This window comes from Phasianus colchicus, chromosome 4 (genome assembly GCF_987193195.1).
Source record: "Phasianus colchicus chromosome 4, bPhaCol1.hap1.1, whole genome shotgun sequence".
Classification (NCBI taxonomy): Eukaryota; Metazoa; Chordata; class Aves; order Galliformes; family Phasianidae; genus Phasianus; species Phasianus colchicus.
The window spans coordinates 57,750,736-57,772,567 of record NC_143439.1 but is presented as its reverse complement, the minus strand read 5'-3'; the positions used below and the strand labels follow the sequence as shown (position 1 = coordinate 57,772,567).

At 39.9% G+C, this 21,832-nt stretch overlaps 1 protein-coding gene across 10 annotated transcripts in view; it reads right to left on the bottom strand.

The window, feature by feature from the left end:
• Positions 1-21,832, bottom strand: part of LDB2 (LIM domain binding 2) — a 207,896-nt gene that overhangs the window by 23,938 nt on the left and 162,126 nt on the right. For all 10 annotated transcript variants that reach the window (XM_031588411.2, XM_090139637.1, XM_031588409.2 and 7 more), the window contains one exon: positions 21,390-21,473. In XM_031588411.2, the coding sequence (XP_031444271.1) occupies positions 21,390-21,473 (84 nt within the window). The remainder of the gene's footprint in view (positions 1-21,389; positions 21,474-21,832) is intronic.

Below are 21,832 nucleotides of genomic sequence, written 5' to 3'. Positions count from 1 at the left end.
TACAGGGACACAGTCATCGTAATCTCTCCACTTCTCGCCCAATCTACAAAACTTGCCCCAGCACAGTTACACGGTGGACAGATGGATGTTTATATAAAAGACCTTGTGCCTCAATAAAATTCCATTTCAGGGTTATATAAACACAGCAATTACTGGAAAATTGAACTTTTTAATTAAACATATTCAAAGAAAGTAGGGATTAATGACTTTAAAGTAGAGAGCATTTAATGCTTACATTCATAGATCATCCACTACAGCGAAGTTGTATTATCACAATCAGCCACTGATACTTTTAAGTATTGATACTGTTTGTGTTAATGATGCTTTAAAAACTGTCTTTGTAAGAATATAATTAGTAACACAACTAGCATATACTATACCTAAAGCTTTGCATTCAAAATCATATTTTAGTAAACTTCAACCACAGCAACATCCTCCAAGAAATCATGATATGCTTCAGATAAGGCTAGCTGTTGCTTGGCCCGGTGAATTGCCTATCAGGTATGTTTTTGATGTTTTTAGTAATGCTTAAAGAGGATGGTATGGTTCCTGATAACTACCCTAGAAAAATGCAGAAAAACTGCCCACTGATTCTCCGATTTGCAGGTAGGAAGGAGAGTGTTAATTTGCACCTCATTTAAATACATGTGCAAAATTATTTAGTGATACTGAAATTGTGTCTGCTCTGATTGGAGGCTTGGTTGTATTCATCTTAAAAATCAAGCTTTATCTCTGTACTTCCCATGGATCAAATCCTACATGGTGAGTACAGAAACCCACACACAAAAGTCAAAGGGAAAAAAAAAAATCAGCACTAGGTTTGTTTTCCTGTTAAGAATTCCATTCAGGCACAGCAAAATCAATACTGTTTCTCTGCCTGTACACACTGTAATGGAGCTGTTCTGTCAGGGTCTGTACAAAAACAGGGATGGGATTTAAGGTGGGTGGATGTGACAGGGAGGTGTAAGCTGGCACATGCTGCCCTGTGTCCCTGAATGTCTGCATCTCGTCAGCTCATGGGGCCATCACACTTGGTGCTGGCACTGTCTGGCAGCCCTGCTGACCCTGGGCAGGGAGGGGGATGCAGGCCCTAGAGACGGGCACCCAGTGCCTGTATGGGAGGGGAGGCCACCAGTGCTGGTGTCTGCAGGCGGATGGGGACAAGCAGGCCCTCCTGTCAGCCCTGTCTGAGATGGAAAGGTGGCAAAGCACTGAACTGATAGCCACTACTACACGCTTAGAAAAATCAGATGTCCCAGCCTGCCTGTTAGCTAAATAAATTAGATACTGGGTTGTTCAACTGCCTTAGAGCACGTGGTGTTGTACCTCCACATAGCCTCTTCTACATTAATTTTCTGTGATGTTCAATGACAGAGATCCATGCTCCGTCTTTCCAACACGTATGTAAAGAAGCAAGCTGCAAAGCAAATGGGAAAAAAAAACAGTCTTGTTAACCCTCTCCCTGTTTCTGGTTTCACTCCTTGGTCTGTCACACACCTGCCATGCTGCAGTTCTTGAGGTGCACTGGTACCTCGCAGGCAGCTGCCAGCTTTTGGTGCAGCCGATGGCAGGTCTGATCTGTGCCTGATATTCACCAGCTCTGAATTTCTGGGCTACTTGTAGAGGTGAGATGGAAAAAGCAGAGAGCAATAGCACACAACTGTTTCACAAAAAGAAACCTTTCAGTGATTGTCAAATTCCTTAATCCACAGACTACTTAGATGAATAACTGAGCTGCCAGCTGAAAAGGAAACGTGTTTTCTGGGAAGTCTTTCAGATTCATCAGTTCATTTGAAGTTCTCTGTAAAAGTAACATTGAAAAAGGTCTTCAGCTTGTGTATTGGTGTTACTGACTGCACTGCAGCACTGCTCCCAGTGCTGATATCTGTGCATCTCAGCTGTGCTCAGCAATACGCCAATGCTAGCAGGAAAGCTCCTGGACACCACTGAAGAAGAGGGCTCTTCTTGTAGAAATTAACTTGACCAGTTCAAGTTTTTCTCAAAACTATCCAACAGATTACTTTTGTGTTGGTATGCTTCCTGCTTTACGAGGTATCACCTACCACTTCCACTCCTGCACAAGATTAGCTACCACCAAAATCAGTCCTAAGTGCACAACACATGCTCTGCTAATTTGACAGAAATGTGATTTTGTTCAAATCTGATCCAGGCTGCATTTATATTGCTTGGTGATACCATGCACAAAGGTTCAGTACTGATGAGAATGAACCTGCAGCCCTACTGTGGGTGCATCTACCCCTCAGGTGAGGTGGGCAAGGCCCATCCAGCAGCCCACAGGGTGCATGACAGAGCACTGCTGAGTGTGTAGAGCCATAGTGATTGGGAAGTCTTGTTTGTTTTCTAAGGTGAAGAGGAGCTTGGCTAGTGGGCAGGCCTCCGTTTCTGGATTGGGAAGCCAAAATTTGACTGCATGCAGACAGCACTACCCATACATTACTTACTCACACGCAGTGTGCAGTGTTGCTGGCACCACTGGGGGCAGTGCAGCTGCAATTTCCAGAGCACTCACGATGTCCCTGGAAACTCTGACTACAACAATAATTATGATTTGGCTTTTAATAATTTATTTATAGAAACATTTACCATCTACGTCTTCTCATGTGAGCAAGGCAATGTGAATTTTACCTCTAGTACATGGCTTGGGTAATTCTGCCTATGCTAACACATCGATTTTCTTCAGGCAGATCAGTGCTTTTAGAGAACAAGGGCGGATTTTGAACTTTTCTGCTAGTGTGATCACAATCATGTACCCTCTGTCTTCAAAAAAACTTCAAAAAAAAAGTGTGTTTCAGCCAGGACTGAAAATATCACACAATCCACAGAACAATCATCAAATTCTCATTATCACCACCAATGTTAGGAGAAGTCAGTTTTATGAGGAAGGAATTACTGGGACCTTAGGATTCCTGTGGTGTTCATGTTGTTTTTTCACAGAAAATAACCTCGTGGTAGAGAATGCAGCATCCAGAAAGGCCTTCTAATGGTTCCCTGAACTACTCTGTGTCCCACCTATATAATAAGGAAACTAATAATTCCATAATTCAAAATGTGTACTGTGAGGATACTTCCTGCTCTTGCCAAACACCAGTTATGTCCCTACAAAATGGAAACCACTGGGCTCAGCTTGGCAGTAATTCAGTAACATGTAATGGCCTATGATATACACAAAGCCAGACTTTATTCTCTGCTGATGCGTTAGGTCCTTTAACATCACCTAGCCATGAATTAGTGATACTTAGCAGTAATTTTGAGGTGTTCTGATACTATAAGAACTGCAAATGAAACTTTTAATAATAGTCTAAACAATTACTACTTTTGGCTGCATTCGTTTAAGGAACTCTTCTATAACCGTGCTCTAAAATGTAGCCCTAATTCAACTCTAAAGGAAAGAGCACAGAATTTTTTTTCTTGCACCTAACTTAGAGTCTAAATCAGAAAGTACCTAACAATGGGCTGTGTCTGCAGCTCTTATGCACCATCTCACAGAGAAAGACATTTATCACCAAGTGAAACTTCTCTGTAAATGCCTTTTGACTTGCACAGCCATTATCTTTGGCACAGATTGTTAAATTACATTTCTTATAGCAATTTTTATTATAAGGGAAAAAATGTAACTTCCAATATTTAAGCAGTATTGATGAAAATAAATAAATACATATTTTCAGTGGCTGAAATGGGTTGGAATATGCTAATATGCCATATGACATACCTGAGAGATGCACCTGCATTTCCCAGACTACTGGAATACTGGGATCTTTTTTCCCTTATATTACTGTTTCTATGTTTGACATCATATAAACCCAATATCATCTTTTGATTAACACACATTTCACAATAGTGCCTGAAAAACCAAGTTTCTTAGCTTTTGATCTCATTTTACATGAAAACATCCTCAGTAACATTACTGATCCAAAGATCAGCTTAAAGGATCTAAATGCCTGTCACTCATTCTGATGGACGCAACACATTTTCAGTAAGCAACTGCATCCTCTAAACCATCATCTAAACCATTGCGTATACTCACAGAATCCATAAACATTTGAAAAATCTTTATTTCCTATTCTGTGTACAATAATTCCTGTACTTCTGTCTTTCACAGTTAAACAGAAATTCCTAATGAGTCTGAAATACAGCCCAGAGTAAACAATATTAAGTTCCACAACCTTCCCACTCTTAAAAATTGGTAAATGAAAAAATCAAATCTCTGAGGTCAATGAAATGACATCATTCTTCCTTACCTCTCCTGGCTGCAAACTTGTATGCACCCAGATTTTTGTTTTCATAGCTTTCTGAAACAATTTTCTTTTTCCAAACGTATTTCAACACACAGTCCCATGTGCCTACTATCCTTTCCCCTTCTGATACTTGTTTCAGCAGATGGTGCAAATGAACTGGCATATACAGTATTTGCTTAATCCTAGGATCCTCTGAATTGCTGTTCTGAGACTAATACAACTAGTTTATTATTGTGAGTTGTCTGCAGTATGTCCTTCTTGGATATGTTATTTGATCTTCCTCCACAATGGGTTCACTTTGGGAGCCGATGATGAAGAATTTTACAGCTTTGAGAACCAGCTCTGCTGAAAGGTGGAAATTCTTGCTAAGAAATTTCCTGAAGTCTAAGAGGTGGCCAAGTACAAAGTACAGGCAAAGCCAGGGATTTCCAAACATTAAAAATATTTTGAGTTTGAATGGGGAAAATATGAGAGACTTATGGCATGAGTCAACTGATCGAGACATGAGGATCAATTGCTCTGCAGGCACAATATGCTCTTTAATGGCCCTTGTTTTTAAGCTTATTCTTAGTACCGTAGACAACAAAAGAACTCTAGCCTTGGCTTCTGGAAGAAATATGGTATTTGCACCATGGAGTATGCAAACATTTACAGAATGGAGAACATGAGAAATGCTGGCAGTGTTTTTAATATTCCCTAGGTATGCCCTTGTTTCCCCAACCTGACTAAGTGGAGAAATGAGTTGAACTCTTGTTGAGAAGACTGCAAGCATTTGTCCCCAGCCGTATAACCTATGACTGAATGGCTCATCAAATACTGAATAAACTGCTACTTAGGAACATCTGGTTTCAAAGACACTAAAACATTCTGACTGTCTCCTCTCCCTTCCCTCCCTCCAGAAAGCAAGTCTAGAAGAAATCATGTGGAAGCTCCATGAAAGGTCAAAATCCAAAGGATGTCATACTATAAGACTGCTCTCTCCTAGGTGACAGTGTCAGCACTGTGCTGATCCCTGCGCTGCATAAGCTCAGCTGTTCGTGTGGTGGTACAACAAAATAACCAAAGGAATTGGCCTGTCTGAAAAAATTATAGGCAGTATGTGGGCAGAAATGTGGCTGAAACTGGTGATGTGGGACAAATGCTGCTTAAGACACTGATACAGACTGTCAGACCATGTGCTGGCTTCTGAAAAGGATTGGAGCTTTTCTCTGAGCCAGAACTGCGTTGGCTTGTTAAAGACACGCTATCTTTAGCTGCACTTAGAGCTGATCATCTCAGCTCCCCCTGAATGGTCACTCTAGAGCAGAGACTGGCTGCCTGATAGTTGTGTGGAGGCTTGTGGCTCTCAGGTCCAGACTCAGAGGAGCTCTTGGGGACCACCCAGTCTCCAGAAGCACACTGTGGCTGGACTGCATGGGGATTAATAACTAAGTTGATATAACAGCTGGGGACCAAATCTGCTTGGCTGAAAGCCAGAATAGATGACAACAGAGAAAAATAAATTTCTTTCTATACTACACTTAGATTTCTTTTCCTCTGTGTATGATTCTCCTAGTTTTCCCAGTAGCCAAGTACGGTGAAGAGGAAGAGGTGGTTTAGAAGAAGCAGTTTCCTGATGGAATTCCTAAGAATGATCATTTATCTGATAAGCAGAGCTGAAGCAATTTTTCTTCCTAATGGGATAGAAGCTGTCCCCTGATTCTGGCAGAACAGCAGCACTGGGGATTCGCCTTCCTTCAGGGTTTGCTATTAAAGCAAACGTACATGTAAAGTATCAAGGAGTGGCTCTGTGGATGTAGTTTGCTTTTTTTTTTATTTTCCGTTTTCTTTTTTATACTGTATTTTTAAACAAATCTTTGCTTCAAAGCACTTCCTAGGAGTTTAGAGAACGCTTTCTCCCAGGTTACCGAGCAAACAACAACAGAAAAACATCAGCAGTGGCAAAACTTTCAGCTTCATGAAAGCATGGATGTTCAGCCATTTAGGATTCAAGAGATTGTGTCAAGTATTCCCTGAGCCTTGGTACTCAAAAACCTCACATTCTGTGTGACCTGGAATTTAACATACCTCTATTCCAATGCCAAGATGGGAAGAGGCTATCCCTGCATACAAACAAGGTTAAATTCCAGGCTTCACTGTTTATAGTGAATGTTTGCAAGCCTCAAGTCCCCTTGCACTTATTTGTTTAGTGCTGGAAACACAAACAAAGACAGGTTGGTCATGGGAGGAGCAGAGGCATAACTGAGCTCATTCCCAGTCCCAGGTCTTCACTGCAAGCACATCACTGCAGCCTCTTTGTTCTGGAAGGACCACACTCTTATGCCAATACTGCTAACACTATTGAACAACCTGGTTTGCAACATCCTCTAAACATTTGTTAGAAGGAAGCCCATTCCTGCTTCATGTCAGCATATCCCATCTTGTTGCTGTCTTCTTGCCAAAATGTCATGTTGTAGGGGGATTCCTGGAACTCTTCCTTATGCAGAAAAGGCAGCTGGAGGGGAGATCAAGCAACGCTCTGCTGCTCAGAGAAGAAAAGCTATGTATGTATGAAACACTGCTACAGTTTCCAGATAACTGAATCACTTAGCAGTCTAAGAATGAAAAGTATTGCCATTTTTTTTGTTTCTTGTTATTGACTATAAAATAGCCCCAGGTCACCAACAGGCAAAATGAAAGCTCAAAATGCCAACTTTGAAACAAAAGTTATAATTGTATCAAATCAACAATAACTCATTTCCATGGTGTTCCACCTGCCCTCATTAGGTTATACAGAACAAATGTCAGAGAGATAACATTCAGGAAAAAGGTGTTCTTCTGATAAGGACAATAGCTTTGTAGAAGTTCCTCTGGGAGGAAATAAATAGTCTTCCTTCCCTCCTTTTAAAAACAAACCATCTGATCTTTTACTAGATTTGTGCAAAGTTTCACACAACTGCTGTTACCCTTCATTTGTATCTCTGTAAAATAACGTCATAAGGTCCCAAGATTACTATCTCACAGTGATGCCCAGATAAGACTCGAAGCTTGCATGCACAAATATCCTTTTCCTAGTTGCTAGCACCGCAAACTCCTGCTTGAAGTTTGAAAGTCAAGCTGTGTTCTGTGTCTGATACATCACCACAATAAAACATTGCGCTTAACAATTCTGTAGCACAGTACTACTTTCTCCTCAGAAAGGAGGAAATCTGCTAAACTTCACAAGCTGAACGACTTTGCTGAACTAACAAAAGAAATCAGAATAAATTCTTACTTTATTCAGATATGCATGTAAAAACCAGAGGAACTCAAGTTGGCATTTTTTCAGATTTTAGATTGGTTTTGTAGATCCAGATATGTTTCCAAGAGTTGGGGTTTTCCGTAGCACTTGGGCACAGCCCTCCTATCTTGGAACATGTGTAATGCACCAGTTGGGTGCTTTGAAGCTTGGCCACTACATGCCTGTCTCCAGCCAAGGCTGCTGGTCCCCTCCAGAGGGACAAGCAAAGATATTTCTCTCACTAATAGCAGAGTATATGGGATGGGAATAAAAATAGACTGCCATTTCTAGAGCTAATGTTATTATAGCTGAGATCTCAGCTCGCAGGAGAACAGTAGCATTTTCCTACACAGAGAAATAACAAACACACACATCATGTGTTTTTCTTAATACAGAAGTCAGGAATGAAACAATGGTAAAGATACGAGGCAAAAAATTAGGAGAGATGGTCTTCAAGCTCATACTTGGTCTGTAACCTTGGTCATACCACTGAACGAAACAGGACAGAAGGATGGAAGGACAGAAGGAAGGAAGATCCAAAAGCACTTTTAAGCCTTCAACTCCAAGAATATGATCCATAAAGTCCTTCTGAGGCACCTGCATTTCACCTGCTGCAGATGAGGTGAACCTAGCATGTACTCATACATGTCCAAAATTCACAGAATAGGCACCCTCTGTGCTTAAACTCCTTTAAGCTGCATCAATGCTAATAAACTAAATGTGCCAGCACTGGGGAATGCCCCATATTCATGATGTTAAGCCTCATGCAACAAGAGACACTACCTACAAAGGCACTCCAGTGATGGGCTTTATGTCACACTAACTCCTGAGCTGTTCCCCTGCATTATTTGAGAGTCAGCATGGGTAAAAAGCAGGACAAGGACGGCTCTAAGGGAGAACAGGCACTGCATTCAGGGGCCTAATAATATTCCTGGATGTTGTTTAATAGATGAGGACGGACGTAACCTGGGGGTCTTGAATAAACAAATGGAATCTTAAGTCTGCCTAACAGATTTGGATGGCTTAAGTACAAAGAAATACTAGCTGAGCACAGAAAAGAGCAGCTACTGATACTTTTACTCCAACATGACACTCAATGGCTCTTCAATAATAAAAAAAAGAGATCCTGAGAGTCAAAACTGGAAAAGAAATCCTTATTCTTAGTCAGAGATGCTCCCTTATCAGCTGATACAGTCTGCCTCCTCTTCATACCCTTTTCTGGCTCCAACACATTGTTTGCCTTCAAAGGGCTATTTTTTGAACCTGGACGTGGCGCCTCAGCACATGAGAATCTGAACTTCCTCAGGCTAAGGAGGACATCAAAGATTTCTGGGCAAGGGTTTTGTATGCTCGATGAAGCCAGCACACTGGTCACTGCCAACACTGCTGCAAAAATAAACAAAAGAGCAGCTGCCTGATTCATAGAACTGTAGAATAGTTTAGTTTGCAAGAGACCTTCAAGAACATCAAATCCATCAACATGAGAATGAGGTTTAATGGTGTTTTATATCTACTACTGGTACCCACTGTGTTTAAATCTTCATCTAGATGTCTTTCTCTTGCTTATACCACCATTATTAAATCATGATCAAGTTAGCAAATGTTTAAAGCATGTTCCTTAAACAAAACAGAACAAAACATTTGAACCAAGATGGCACAGATGCCTGTGGCATCCCAAGTCACGAACTCCAGCTGAAGCCTGAAAGTTTTAACTGAAGGCTGCAGTGAATACCCTCATTCTGATTAGTTCTATGTGCTTCTGAGGATCTTACAGCTCCCCACATGTGCAATAGAGATGATAGCTCTTATAACAGTATTGATAGAACAAAAAATAAAATTATTTTAAAAGATCAGATACTGACAATGAGAGTGCATGCAGACCTACATTTTCTGAGGCTACAGAAAATATGAGCAGGCATGACACAATTTATAATACAAAATGGCCTTACAATCCTAAAACTTTTAGGTATGTTTTCAATGATGTCATGAATATATATTTTAGTAAATGTATGTGGATGAACTTTTTTCCTCTCTACATTATTATTTCTGTTTTATAATAGCTGCAACAGCCTACAGGCAATGCATGTTCTTGTACTTGGGTGGCTGAAGTCATCTCGTTTTTCTGATGATTCATTCAAGGTGTTTAACACTGATAACCAACCACACATGCACTCCCTGGACTTTCCCACTGCTTCAGTAACACACTGTCTAAACTGGACAACTTATAGCTGTGGATTTTGTTGTGTTGTTGTTCATTTGTTTTCTAACTAAAACTGGGGAAAACACTAAATTTTCTATTCATGCAAAAATACCTATGTGATAAGTAAAAAGCAGTGAAGTCATCAGAGATTAATTCTGGTTTTTTGTTTTTTTTTTTTTATTTTTTGAGTGCCAACTGAGAGATCAAATTGTTCATCACCAAAGACATTTTCTTCACAACTATGACTTCTAAGATATTCTATAGATCCAAGAAGCCTTATTTATTAACACAGATTGCTGAGTGTTATTAAATGCACGTTTCTTACAGCCACTGCAGATATGAATAAAGTAGCTAATGAGAAGAAAAACTGCCTGTATTGCCTTATTCCCAAGGCTAGATTGTGATGACAAATGGTGTTTTCACCTTTGTATACATCACTTTCCATGATTACACAAAGTGACAAATAGCTTTTTGGTGTGTATCCATATGAAGCTTTAAGAACTTGGTTCCAACCTTAGAAGAAAGAAGTTGAGCAAAGACAAAATGTATTAATTGCTTTAGGAAAGTATATGTTTACATGTCTAAAAGAAAGGGGTTTAAGGAAAGTTTTATGCAGGTCACCTTTTAAAAGCTTTGTCAAAGCAAGCTCTAAGAATATTAAATGCATGTACTTTTCTTCTAAGTCTTTTCTTTCCCTGTTTTGGCCTGATTTTCCCTAAAATCAACAATGATACTGTAGTTGATATCCTCTGAAGATCTTTCTCATCTAATTCTTGTCCAGAAAGAAGCTATGAAAGAACAAAACTTTGAACAATGAAATCAAACACTGTAAGTTAAAAAATGTAAGATCCCTTTAGGCTTGTTTGAGAATATAAATTAGGGTTAAAAGGTGGTGTGACACATCCATCTCAAGAAGTACTAAGCAGCCACAACATCCATTTAAATGGAAGAGCTATCAAGGACCAGTAACTGCCTTCATGGCAGGTGAAAAAAAGGCTGCTTTCTTCTTTAATTTCACTTAAAGGAAATAGAAAGAAAAGAGCCTAAAGTATCACTCCAAACCAATCAGTGTTAAAAAAGTATTTTGTTTTATATTTTGACCCTTCCTATGATCTCTCTGGTTTTCCATCCTCTTGAAGGAAATGGTCATTAAAAGTATTTGGTGCAAGAAATGTGGGAGGAGAGCATAAGCAGAGAATTGAAAGCATCTTCATAGACAGCATACTTCTGCCTGCTCCGGGGGCCACAGTTCACTGGCACACGCGGGTAGGCTTTGTTTCTGCTACTTTTCCTCTTGCTTCGTGTTTCTAGTCTCTGCTGCACTAGTCAGTTAAAAAATGAAAAACTGAAAAGCTCGTGAGGCTTTTGTGTTTTGTGGTTGTTTCAGTGGTCTAAAAGAGAGGCAGCCTTTTCCCTCTAGGTTTGGACTCAGAGGAGCCTTGAGCAGTGCACTGCTTCTTGCCATAATCTCAGCAGATTTGGGCTGACCTGCAGCAGCTTGGAGCAAGCCTTGGAGGTTAGACAAGGGCAGCATCCATAAGTCCTTTGCTGCTGTGAAGTCCACAAAAGTATTGTGTGGCTGTGTCACTGGAAGTAGGGATTTTCCTTACTATCTATTGCAGCAACAGGAAGCTTATTCTGGGCTGCAAAGTGGTCCACAGTAGGAATCAAAATATTAACGTAAGATTATAGGAACCAAGGTACCCTGATACTGACCCAGGAAGAATTTGAAGCAGCTGACAAATAAAAAGACCAGATGGTCTTCAGGATACATTTAGCCATCAAGAAGGTACACAGAAGAAACAATAAGTGGTATGAATATGATTTTGGTGATAATATTGACTCTAAGAATATATATTTTTGTTCTGAGTAATTTTTTGTTCTCCTTATAATATTAGCTATAATAATGAGCTAGCTGTATTTCATGTTTCATGTATTTCATGTTTCTTATTGTAATTATTTTCATAAAATTAATTCATTTTTAAAATTACATTCTTCAAAGTCATAGCAATAGAATATAAGATATTCTCTCCCTTGTATGTCTGAACATTTCACCTCACACACTAGAAAAGAAAAACAGGAAGGCACCCACGGATACACTGGAATACCACCAGGATATGGAGAGTTATAAAGGAAAGATACTTGCTATTAAAATAGACTATAATATTTTACAGCACACCGTAGCTCTAACACATCTTGTCAAAAGCTAAAAAAAGGAAAGCTCTGCTGTGGCAGATCGAAAGTTTACCTCCTTTATTTGCATATCACAATCAGAAGATTATTCCATTTTATAATTTCATTAGTTTGCATGGGAAGTCTCTAGACCTTCACCTTCCTCTGGATCTGGGATCTATTACACACTCTGGAAGACAGAGTAACCGCACCTGTATTGAGGCTGGTGCCACGAAGCATGAGACTAGATCTGCTCCACAGAGTGCAGTGATCTCTGCTTAATTGCAACACCATTTTCTTTAGATAGTGCTTGTGTTTTCCTTGGAGCTTTTGCTCCAGACCTGGCAGGGTCAAATCCTGCTTTATAAATGAGATGCTATGCAATCAGGCTAGGGAATATGCCGCGGGCTTTTTTTGTGTGTGCTTCATACTCACTTTATGTAAAATCATCTTATCTTGCGTAGAAATGGTGCATAGCCTTTTAATTAAACTAGCTCTAAGTTTTGCCTGAATGATTAATAAAATGAGAAAACTCCCTCTCTTGCTATGAAAGCACTATTCTTTTGTCTTGCTTCATTCTTTTATATTCCTAAACCTTTTCTTCAAGTCAGATCCCTAAGTTGATATTTGTTCCTTGGGGCCCACCTAAGAACTATAATCTGCGGCTAAATCAAGTTAATTTTCTTTTGTCACAAAACTCCAAAACAAAACAACAACAAAAACGCAATAAAAATAACCATTTGTTGTTGTTGTTCATGCAGCATGGCATTTTCATGGCTAAAATTGCCCAAGGGAATGGAGAAATTAATTTTGATAAATTGGATTTTATGGGTATAAAAGACCTCTGAATAAATGAAAAACTATGAGATGACATTTGGATCAAAGGACAGATACCCATTGACTTCAATGGATGCTAAGACTGGTTCTTTGATTAACAAACTGCTTTATTATGAAGCAGTGGTGAGGTAGAAACACTGACGGGAAAAAGGTAACAATGCAGAGAATTAAAGAAGCCATTTGGGACAGGGAGAAATATTTAGTATAGCACCATTTTCTAGCTGTGCAGAACACAATGCTAGAAGTGAAGCAAAACAGATGGAAACCAATTTTGCTTACACTGCTCACAAGCCTCATGTAAGCAGCAGCACAGACCTGGTGGTTCAGTACTTCTGCTCAGCACTGCCTGTAGATTACATCCTACGGGTCTAATGTAGTTGAGGTAATTGCAAAATCATGGGCTCCTGTTTATTAATTAGGTATCCCTGCTGATATATCCATTAATACGAACAGAAGGTATGCTTACAAATCAAAGGCAATGCACAGACTTGCACACTTATGACCACCAGATAAACACTAATATTCATGTACGTGTACATACAGTATTGAAACAGTTTACCAAAATTTTCTAAAAGGTGAGCACAAACAGAAAGTATTTTCAATCAGTGCAATTAATTAGTAAATTACAGTATGATTCCTATGGTAAAACTGCATTCCAGTTATATCTATACACACACATACACACACAACCCTTCAGTGGCGACAAACTTGCAGATGAGGTCTAACTTCCAGACAGAAGCCAGATGATACAAATCTCTGTTCCCTGCCCTGCATGAGTAGCACTACTGAGGATGATCATCACTTGGGTGGAAGGGCTGGATGAGTTTCTCCATCAGGTCAGTCTCCTGACCCAACCAACTCTGCAGCTCTGAGCATCTGCAAAGTGCACAGGAAGGGACTGGAAGAAAAATTTAGCATTGTGTAAGTCAATCTGTAAAAATCACAGAAATGCTGGACTACTGTTCTCTTTTGTTGTGCTTGTATTATACTTCTTAGAGTCAGTTGTTGCTTTTTTAGTGTTTCTGTTATGAATAAAAATATGGTGAGTTTATAGAAAAAAAGAGGGGTGATATGGACAGACTCCGAATGACAGACTCAGAATGTTGGGAGGCATCATCTGTACAAAGATCAGGGTATCACACAGAAAAGATAAGAGCCTTATAGGAGCATCCTAGAAATAGGATCAAATTCAAGAGCCCAAAGCAAACCTCCACGTAAACATGGAAAAGTCAAATTTGACCTTGAGGTATGTCAAAAGGAACAGGTAATGTGTCATACCATTTTACCTATGGAGAAATTCTAAGGGGAAGGGGAAGTAACAAGCTTACCAGTAAGGTTAACTACCTGGAGAAAATTACTGAAAAGATCATGTAACATGGTTGCTTGTGATATCAGAATACACAGACTTGTAAAATAAACCTTTTGAAAATTAAAAACATGGGGGAGACATTGGATTCGCTTTCCAAATAGAGAGCAGACAATAGTGCTGCCATAAGTTTTCTGAAAACAATATTTCAGACCCTAAGACAACCGCTTCCAAGAACAAAGATTTGAACCCCAGGCTTTGCATTAAAGCCTATTTTTTGACCTCTGCAACCACTCACCCCTTCCTGCATAACAATTTGCACTGAACACCCATGGATGTTCAATATTCAACAACTAATTAAAATTTTTTGCTGTTTTCATTGCTTTGAACAAGAAGCTGGTTTTGGTGTTTTCAGGTCTTCATACAAATCATACCTCTGCAGCTCTCATTCCTAAACTTAATTAATAGTTATTATTATTTATGACTGCACTGCATATTAGTCCAGGCTTTAATTTGGTCTTCTAAAAACAGAGCCTGCAGCTGTGTTCTTAGACTTTTTTCCCCTCATCTTTTTTCCTTTCTGAAATAACATTATTAGTTCAAATCTTGTGGCTTGTTTTTATATGGCTGATGATTTGTCTTTTTCTCTCCCTTTTACCCTTCTAACATTTTATTTTTAAAATGCTCCAACCTAACTTCATTCTGATTTCTCACTCATGGATGCTTCGAGGACTCACATGGCTGGCTATCATCCTTCCATTCTCATTACTGCAGAGCTTAATTTAATTTCAAAGGTCATATGGTCTATATATCCAGTGGGCATGGTAGCTAGCTTGTGTTCATACACAATACATCTTTCTGAACTGAAGCTCATGATCCTGTTAGTGCCCTTTGTGTGAAGATTGGCCATTACCATCTCCAGAATATGGGTAAAATTTGCTGTTTCTGCTTAAGTCCCAGTATCTTCTCTAATCACTTATGCTCTGCTTCCATTCCCTGTTTTTGCATCCAAAATTTCTGCTATCCACAGACACTAAAATCTGTTTCTGAGCCAGAGGAAGCTGAGTTAGTCACAACTGCACTGATCATTGCTCTCTGGTCCAAAGTCTGCCTTAAAATTGTAATCTGATCTTTTTAAAAGCTATTGGATTTGCTACATCTTATTTTGCTTTTGATGAGTCACAACTCTCTCATTTGTAAAACACTTCATTTGTTTCAATAAAATGCTTAGGGATCAACAGATGAAAGGCACAACACTACTACTGTCACCAATATTAGTACTACTTTATCACTCATGCCCTAACTCTGCAACTTATGATTCCATCTTCCCTTCATAATATTTCCAAGTTGGTGCCCCATTCTCCACTTTCCTGTATCTCTGCCATCCTTGCTGCCTCATCCCATTCACTCCATCCTGGTCACTTGTTTTCTAAAACAATCTGCTCTATCACTTTTCTCTGTTCTCTTCTACTTAGACACAATAATTTGTTTTATAAATACTCTGTGATGTCATGTCTTTATTAAAAAAAAAGCTGACATTTGATTGTATGTGCTACTGCAAAGAACACATTTCTTCTCATTTTTTATTCTGAAAGTAACATATAACATTGTCTTAAAAGTATTAAATAAAAATACGAAATAGAGGGAAAGAAACCACTGTGATCATTACTGAAATAAACACAAGAAATTACATTACCAGAGAGCCTTGGCAGAATCTGCTAATTATAGTTGGCACAGTCAGAGAAATCTGAATCCTTCTGTGAGACCCTCTGATTTTGACCATGTTTTCCCAGCGAGATCTGCCCCAAGCTTAGCTGTCTCATATTGAAAAAATTCTACCATTTGTAGGAGTGAAGTCTACACAGTGTTGTGTCTCTGGTTCTGAGGAGTCTTTAAAATTTTGATAGCTTTCATTAGGAATATCCCCAGAATGATTAAATGATCCCAAACCTGTCCTTTGAGTGCTTGTGAATCCTTAACAGAACTTGTTACTCCTATCCATTAGCGTACAGCATCTCGCTATGTGCTCAGACATCCTGCTTCTCTGACACCTCACAATGTGCACAGAACAAAGTCAGTGCAGTTGCTATGTGCAGAGCTTCGTGCTTATCTGCTGAAGCCATCAAAATGTGGCAGAAGAACGAAGTGGGAAGCAACAGAAGAAGAAAGGATGAGCTTAGATTTTAGAGTAACCAAATGCTGCTCTAACAAAATTCCCCTGACACCCAGCTCTACTGTGGTACTAAGTCATGGGAAAAGCACTCTTATCAGCGTGTTCCCAGAAACACTCATCTGTTCCCCTTTCAACTACAGAGCTAGCATGTGACAGCAGACTGATCAATGCCAACAGTTTTGTTACAGCAAGTGTCTTGCAAAGTCAGGCCCTTGCTCTTTCTGAATGGCTACCTCTGGTTAGCTGATCCCAAGTGACCTCAACATCATATGTGCAAGCAGGGGTGACAGTGCTCTTCCACGTGTAGGTGCTACACAGCCATTAACATCTGCAGAGGAGATGCTACAATGACACTGCAAAAAAGTCCATAAGGAATCCTTTCAGTTCTTAAAGGGGGCTTATTAAAAAAAAAATAAATAAAAAATGTGGTTTTAAATTAAAAGAGGAGATGTATATTAGATGGTAGAAGGAAGTTCTCAGGAAGAGGTGAGGTACTGGCATAGGCTGCCCAGAGAAGCTGTGGGTGCCCCATCTCTGCAGCTGTTCAAGGCCAGGTTGGATGCCTTGGGCAGCCTGAGCTGGTGGGTTGCAACCCTGCCCATGGCAGGGGGATGGAACTTAGATGAGCTTTAAGGTTCTTTCTAACCTAAACCATTCTATGATTCTATGAAATGAGTAGCACTGGAGTGCCTGGTAAAGAGTGGGTGCTAGCATTCCTGTGCTCTGCCTGAGCCAGGGGCTCTAAGGAAATCACCACGTGTGACATTGTAGTCAAAAGATGGCAACATCACGTTACTCACACAGGGAAATGGCTTAGTGCTGCATGGATGACTATAAATATAGCATTTCTTTACCCAGAGCACCTGACTTTGCATCCTTAACAATGCTTGCACATAATCTTTCTCCTTCTTCACTGAAAATACACAAACTCCTGTTAAGTATTGACCAGATATCTGCCACAAACACATTAGGAGGAAACTAGCACTCAAATGATCTGGATTCATTTCCTTTCCATGCATGAAACCATGTTTAGAAAAACAAATTTCCCAGTGCATTAAAACTGCTGCATGTATGTCTATTTTGGACATGCAAACAAAAATTTTGCATGCGCATTGGATATAGTTACAAATGGATTGACTGCGATGTGAGTGTTGCCTTCAGAAAATTGTGTCCCATTAAATAATTCATGTTATCCTCCTAGCAGAAGAAATCTGCGCGTCTAGTGAGAAGCTGAATTAGTGAAAAGGAGGATTCAGAAAATATTGTTCTATGTTGCAATGGTAATGCTTCATTACTGCTTGTACAGAAAACAAACTGGATAATTTGTAGCTCTGATAAGCCCTGGTGAATGCACCGTATGGGATTAAGGGGAAGTGCTGCACCAGCTCTACCTTTGGAGAGGACAGAAGCAGGCTGGGCTCCACTAACTCAAACAAAGCAGTTGCTGGAGCAGACCCACGGTGTGGGGAGGGTGCTGGATCTACACCCTGGGAACAGCTCTAAGAAATCACTCAAACTTACCCAATACAAGAAAGGAGAAACAAATTTTGGAAACCTGCTGGGCAAGAGACAGCTGTATGTCAAGACTCAGGCCAGGCAGTCCTGCCTAATTGGCATTAGGGGCCGGCATTTCTATCATGTGAGAAATTTTGAGAGAATAAATCATTTTATAGAAGGCAGCATGAATTCTCTGAGCTCCAAACTGAATAGTGCTGCTGGCATATATCTGCTATTTAGAGTACATTCAAACACATTACACGCTGAAGAACAAAATAGCAGAGCAGCAAGAAAACTACGCAGACAAAAAATAAGAAGGTAATGTGTGTGGACTAATTCATCGTAGCTTGGTGAAAACTGGTCTTCTGCACGTTATCTCCATCTTTCAACTCTGTACAGGATCCCTGTTTGTTCCCGAAGTTGTACTGACTGAGACTAGGATATAGGTCTTGGTCTTATTATCTGATGGTTTGTAATATCTTGTAATACTTGATGACTCGATGAAAAATTACCTTTTAAAAAGCTTGATATTAATTTAAATCCTACAAGGTTTTGCTCATTATTTCTGAGACAGCCTGTTCAGCTCCTATTCAGCAGTTACAGCAAAGTCGGCTGACCCCATTGATGAGGTAATCAATTATGCTGGAACAAAACAAACTAGTAACTGAAAGGGAAGGAAACCTATGGTTTTTCACAGTGCCAGAGAAAGCAGAGAGAAAAAGCATTTGGCAAACGACATAGGACAAAATAATTCATTTCCAGGTTCTGGAATACATTCCAGAAAAAATACTTAAAGTTTGCATTAAATATGATTAAAAAAAAAATAATCAATGTTCTTCTGTGTGGAACACCTTTATTCTGAATAGATGAAGACAAAACAGGGCACACATCCAAAGCTGTGGCTCCACAGGCATGTGGCACTCTGGAATGGAGGTTAACATGCCAGCAACTGCAATTATTCCAAATAGCAATGATTTAGCATTCTGTGATGTCGAGAGTGCAAAAAATACAGGCTATGCCTTTATATCACAACCATCTGAAATCCAAGTTTAAATTCTGCCTTTAAAGCGACTGCAGCGCGGCTTGCTGCTGTGTGCACGTTGGAGAATAAAAATGATTAATTCTGCCCATCAGTGAAGTTTTTGCTTATGAGTATTGCAAGCCTTTGCTGTGTGCAGCAGAAAAAAAAAAAAAGGGAAATCATTTTTATGCTTAGTGTGAAATCCTTATTCAGAAACATGTAACAGTGCTAATTACTAAATACTGGGAAGACTGGATAAAATATCCTTTAATGCTGGCTTAAATAAAGGAGAAAACACCTTAAACCTCAGCACATTTACCAGATACTTCTAGCTCACAATTTTACAATCCTGAATTGAGAAAGGATTTTCATTTTAAAATTAACAGAAGAAACTGATTGGAAAAGAAGTAAATCAAATGGAAATATTTCATCTAATATGAGCTCGAGCTGAACATCTGAAAAAAAAAAAAAAATAGCAGAATGATCAATTCCTCCCTGCAAGAGAGGTACAAAGACTGCTTGTAAAAAAGAAAAAAAAAACCCTTTTGGAATCACCACAGCAGGAGCCAGAGGAAGCTTTGCACCCAGAGACCTAATGTTGTCTGTTAAGCTAACTAAACTAGTAAGGAAGGAGAAAAAAAGTAAGATTTCATCTTTTCATCCCCTTTCACTTCAGTGCTCATCTCCTCAGCGCTTAGCTTGATCCCAGTTTTCTTTTCCTGAGGATTTTTTTCCTCCCTCCCCCACTTTCTTCCTTTCCATTTTTTTGATGCTGATGGGAGCAGTGTGGGTGTGCGGCGTGGCTGCATCCTAGTGGGGCCCCTGCCTTTCTCGTGCACATCAACATGAGCAGCAGTTGCAGAACATGCCACAAAGAACTGGGAAGGGACTGGGGACAGGGATATGCTGCAAATTTGGCCTGGCCCTCTGAGCCCTGTAGAGAGCATGTGCTGAACCAGCCCAAGCGCTCACAGTTGTGTCCAGCCACGCTAAGGGAATCAAAGATCTCAAAAGTCAGGCAATGTCTTGTGGCTTGGGAAAACTCTGAAAGAAAACATGGAAACAGTCTACTGAAGACAGCTGCCTGCTGCTGTTTGCCATAATGCAAAATGTGGTGTGACTTAGGAGGGAGCCCTGGTGGCCATTTCTGGAGGACAGCTCCAGTACACCAAGCTGTGAGATCATAGAATCACAGAATGGCTTGGGTTGGAAAGAACCTTAAACATCATCTAATTGTGTCATGGGCAGGGTTCCCACCCACCAGCTCAGGCTGCCCAGGGCCTCACCGCCCTCTGAGTGGAAAATTTCTTCCTACCATCTAATCTAAATCTCCTCTCTTTTAATTTAAAACCGCTCCCCTTTGCCCTGTCTCTATCGGCACGTGCAAATAGCCAACTCTTCAAATCCATAGCTCTCCAAGTTAGAGATAAGAGATGTTGGAGAGAATGCAATATACACAACATAGACGTACTGTCCTCGACTTTACAGGGGAAATTCTAATGCAGCGCCTTATTCCTCTGAGGTTTTATGACAAATTCTTCTTTCAGTTACAGCCAATCTGCCCTGTGTAACTCAGACTATAATTTGAACAGTTACTTCTAAGCCAGCACCTTATAAACTACCAGCTACCAACAAAGGCTTATTATCCCGGAAGAGCAAGGAAAACTACAGCCTGTCTATAAGCCATAGGCATATAGTGAGAGAAATCTCACCATGTCTCCATCCTGACATGTTTCCTCCTTGGAGTCCAAAACACTCTGGGATAGGACTTCATCATAGGAAATATTTTACAAGGATCACAGCCCTGAAAAAAGCACAGCTAAAACACTACAATATACAAGCTCTCAGCTCTACCTTCAGCTAAAAAAAAACCCTGCATTTTCCAGTGTGCTCTTGTCATCTTCAAGAAGCATCTTGAATTATTACACAATTAGAAGGAATAAAACCAGATTTCTTGGGCAAGTTAGCTTGTTGTATTATTGAGTTATCTGCCCTATTTTATTAATGGCATATTTAGGAATAAGAAAAATCTTAATTTTAACCTTGAAAAATGAACTCTACGAACCCATATTTCAGTGTATGCATTGTAAGCCCACACCAGGGAATACTCTGAAAAATAAAAATAAACTTACAAACTTTGAATGCACTTCAAGGGTCAAAAAGCAATGGGAACAAATGCATTATTTAATCATAAAAAAATACACTCAATTCAATGCAAGGCTGAGGAGGGAGCTCAGACTCCCAGAAGCACGTGAAGCAAGAACTAGTTTGAGGAACTGCTGCAGCCAGCACTGGAGCTGAGTGTTTGCTCAGAGGTGGAGAGGTGGAGAAGACAGGCAGTTGTTAATGAGAACAAGCTGCCATTTTCTCAGGAACAGTGAAACAGTTTTGCTTGAAAAAAATCAATCCTTATATCAAAAATGAGAAGTAATACCATCAAAAATATAGCATTGAGCACACATTCCCTCAATTCCATGACAAATTTCTTATCCTTTTTAATGCTGCATTATTAGCAACTACATCTTTATTGCAGTCTCCTGCACTCCTGCTAAGAGTTAGGTCCATCTCTTACCTGTCTGACACAGGCTCTGCTCTCATTACGTTGACTCAATGCTAACAGTAACTTTTAAAAAATGCTCACAATAAATGTTGGCTATGGTATGCTTACCCTGAGGTAGTTGAGGGTGAAGTTTGTCAGACCCATTCGAGTGATGTTTTTGGACAGCTGCTCCAGCACCTGAGGGTCTTGTGCCTAAACAACAGAGAGAAAAAGAATTTTCACTTTGCTTTTTCATCTATTTGCTTTTCTTTATCCTCTTGGTGGAATGTGGGGAAGGTTCTTTGAAGAGAGATGTCATTCCTATTGATAATGAATTTATGCCATAAGCTACAGAGCTCTGTTTGCACAGGAAAATGCAAAACCTTAAAGAATTGAACCAGAATGAGGAACTGTATTCCAATACTTCCTTCTGTCCATAACCATTCAAGTAATATACCTTGGAGGTCTGGTCATGCATAGGGCACAGACAAGCAGAGCACCCCACCCACCCACTCCACAAAGAGCTTCCTGTAAGAACTTCAGTCTTTCATGTGTTGGCTGGAAAGCAAGGA